The sequence below is a fragment of the Anarrhichthys ocellatus genome, unplaced genomic scaffold (assembly GCF_004355925.1).
Source record: "Anarrhichthys ocellatus isolate YVR2014 unplaced genomic scaffold, GSC_Weel_1.0 scaffold5290, whole genome shotgun sequence".
Classification (NCBI taxonomy): Eukaryota; Metazoa; Chordata; class Actinopteri; order Perciformes; family Anarhichadidae; genus Anarrhichthys; species Anarrhichthys ocellatus.
The window spans coordinates 1-3,607 of record NW_022285264.1 but is presented as its reverse complement, the minus strand read 5'-3'; the positions used below and the strand labels follow the sequence as shown (position 1 = coordinate 3,607).

The window sequence follows — 3,607 nt, the reverse complement described above, 5'->3', positions numbered from 1 at the left end:
TCTGATGTTTGATGTTCTGATGTTCTGATGTTTGATGTTCTGATGTTTGATGTTCTGATGTTTGATGTTCTGATGTTCTGATGTTTGATGTTCTGATGCTCTGATGTTCTGATGTTTGATGTTAGATGTTCTGATGCTCTGTTTGATGTTCTGGGGCCGGAGTTCGGGGTCTTTGAAGATGATTTCTTTTGATCAGAAGTTTGTAAACACATCAATCTGATGACGTGTGTGAGATTATCAGCTCATATTTATTTTCTGCGTCTGAATTTGAATCTTTATTCAAAGAGCAGCAGGTGATGAAGCTGCAGATCAAACAGACGAGCTCTGCAGTGGTGATGAACATGAATCCATGTTCTGTGTTCAGCTGAGATGTTTACAGAAACATATTTTTAACACTTTGCTCTGTGAGAGGAGAGGTTGTCTCTGGTGAAACACCGTAAACCTGCAGCAGCTCGTCCGTCCTCGTGGAGCTGTGTGTTTCATATCTTATGATATTTCTGGAGATTATTGTTCACTTATGGAAACTTCTTTTCATTCTTTCATTCCTTCAAACCAAGTTTAACAATGAAACTACTTTTTATACCCAAAAGTAAATATTATTTTACAAAAGGAAGAAATGTGCACGTGAACCTAAATATCTGTTCTATCTGAAGCGCGTCCGTGTTCTCCTGCAGTGTTCCTCCAGCTTCACCTTTAGTAAACGTCGCCTCTCTGCTCAACGACAAACGATCCTTTCTGCAGAAAGGTCGGCAGGACTCGTGAGACCGACCTGTCTCTGTCTCTGTCTCATGGAGGGGTTCTGGATTCTGTTTGTGGGACAAGAAGACTGTTTGTTTCCCAAACGGCCTTTAAAGCTCAAACCAAATGGGACGCGTCCCCCGAGAGCTCAGATAACGAGCGAAGGAACCCGAGACAAGGAGATACGCTGAGTGTGCACATTGCAGGAATGAAAAACACTAAATACGAGTGTTCAGGGGTTCACGGGGAGGCGACACCTGAATGCATCACGGTCCGGAACATTGCTCTGGGTTTCAGTAATGACCTCCTGATAATGGCAGGGTCTGCGGGGGGGGGGGAACATGGGGTTAAGAGTAGTTTATTCTCCGTAGAGGAGAAGATGACGTAATCACGTCATGCACGAAGGGTCTGCAAGAGCTCGAGGCATTTGGTGGTGCACCTCTGAGTCTTTGTGACTTAATGCACGAGGATCTTATAAAGAAGGTTCGTTCACTTCAGATGCTTTAGAAGCAGGAAGTGATAATAATCGACATGAGAGTAAATATGTATCAGCCACAAATATGTTCTTTGTCTTTATAAAACATTTAATACTGGACTTGTTTCTTTACAGGGTTTGTATGAATGTAATGAGGTCGTTTATGAATATGAGATATGAGTTTATAGATGATTATAAACCTCTTCATAGTGGAGGTCAGTTTAAGGTGTTTCTTATCTTCTTGGTTCTTCTCAGTTCATTCTGCTTGTTCGTCTAATGTTTCAGAGAATAAAGCAGCAAACAGCACGTTGATCATAAACCTCATAATCATAAACATGCATCCGGTGCAGAGTATTAACAGAGCTTCAGATGTGGAGGAGAGAAGGTGGGAAGGGGGGAAGGAGAGGCTGAAGCCAGAAGCTCATGAATCTGTTGATGTGGTTCTGATCCATTCTGTAGGAACCTGCTCAGAGGAGGAAGAAGGAATCTTATAGTGATGGAACTTCTCACAGACAGGATTGAGTTTCTTTGTCTCCCAACACGCTGCTGATCGTTTGATTCTTTTCTTCTTCTCCTCTCGATGTTCTTGTGTGTGGAGGTGAGTTCTCGATGGGCGAGCTCCAGGATCCCTTCCTCGTCTGCGTCCACCTCATCGCTGACCCCGGCCAGGGCAAGTTGCTGCAGCGTGCTGCCGACGGCGTGCTGGCGTGGGTCCACCCTGAGCTGCAGCTCTTCCGGGTCTCGGAGCGGGCCTCCGTCTGCCGGCCCAAACGCCATCAAAACGGAGGCCCGGTTGGCGCCTGCCAACCGGCCCTGGCGGTCATCGTCTTCCTCCAGGAGGCGCACGGCGGCGAGGAGCAAGTGCTGATGCTGCACCGCGCTCTGCAGAAGCCGCCGTGGTGCTTCCACCACACGGAGACGGTCAGCAATGGCCGCCGGATGTCACCGCTGTCGCCGTGCAGTCAGGACTTCTTCACGCTGTCCGCCGGCACGCCGCTCTGGGCCATGCGGCAGGTCCACTACGGGAAAGAGATTGTGCGCTTTACCGTTTACTGCCGACACGGGAACTACGTGGACATGGTGCGGCTTTACAAGCTGCTGCTGCAGCGCAGGCCGGCACAGAAGAAAGAGGACTTCTGCTTCTTCGTGGTGTACTCCAACCCGGAGATGGAGATCCAGTTGTCCTTCAAGAGGCTCCCGCGAGGCCAGAGTCCCGCTGTGCTGGAGTCGGCGGTGATGGAGGTGAGGGTGCGAGATATCGGGACGCTGGTGCCCCTGCTGCCTCAGCCCTGCAGCCCCATCAGTGAGGTCCGCTGGCAGACGGAGGACTACGATGGAAACAAGATCCTGCTGCAGGTGAGGGGGGGTCGAGCAGCATCGTGTCGCCATATTCTGCCTAGCAATATTGTATTGATACACAAACGGCGAGTATCAATCTTTTTTATATAAACTACTCATAATTAGTGATGTCGGGATTGTAACATGAGCCTTTAGGACGCATCAAATATGAGCAGGGATGTGAGCCGCTGACTAACTACACAGTTTAACTATCAGAGAGAAGTGAGATGAACTGAGTAAAAACTTTATCTCATTCGATGCAACAGATGTTGACAAACTGCATCATTTACAAATGAAAGTAGGTAATAAATTGCAATACTCACAATACCACAATAATATCGTATCGTGACTTAAGTATCGTTATAATATAGCACCGTATAATACAATAATCGCATACGACAGAGAAAGAAGACGTCATCGTCTCTGGTGCAGAAGAAGAAGAGCAGAGAGGAAAGAAAGACGTTCAGAGACGGATGTCAAACGGATCATCATCATCATCATCATCCTCCTTCATCCAGACCTTAAAAAGGTCACATGAACACATTAAACTGATGCACGATGATCACACACACACACACACACACACACACACACACACGGGTTTTGTTTGGAGCGTATCACTTTCAGAGGGCATGTGTGTCCAGGCGGATAAGTAGTTCTGAAAGTTCAAGCCGATTAAGCAGCAGTCCATTACTGGGATTGGAACGGCACCGAGGGAAACAATAAGCTGATCTGGTGTGACAATGGACCATAAGCATGATGCTAAGCTACCTCCTGGCCTCTCCTCTCAAACACAGAGTCCCCGACACAACACAGGTTAGCAGGCTGAGTAGCTGTCTCACCAACGTCTGAAAGGGTCCTAACACTAGTTTAAACAGGAAGCCAGCAGCTGTTAGCTTAGCACAAAGACTGTAAACATTAAACATGAAGCTACAGCCAGCAGCTGTTAGCTTAGCTTAGCACAAAGACTGGATTCAGAGAAAAACAGTAAACATGAAGCCAGTGGCAGAACACACACACACTCACTCACACACACACACACACACACACACACAC

General features: G+C 47.4%; 1 protein-coding gene across 1 annotated transcript; it reads left to right on the top strand.

The window, feature by feature from the left end:
- Positions 1–1,615: 1,615 nt before the first annotated feature.
- LOC116379826 (protein FAM124A) lies at positions 1,616–2,579 on the top strand (the record flags this gene model as incomplete). The annotated part of the gene is made up of 1 exon (XM_031841795.1): positions 1,616–2,579. A coding segment is annotated over exon 1 (757 nt), but the record flags the coding sequence as incomplete, so codon positions are not given.
- Between the last annotated feature and the right edge of the window lie 1,028 nt (positions 2,580–3,607).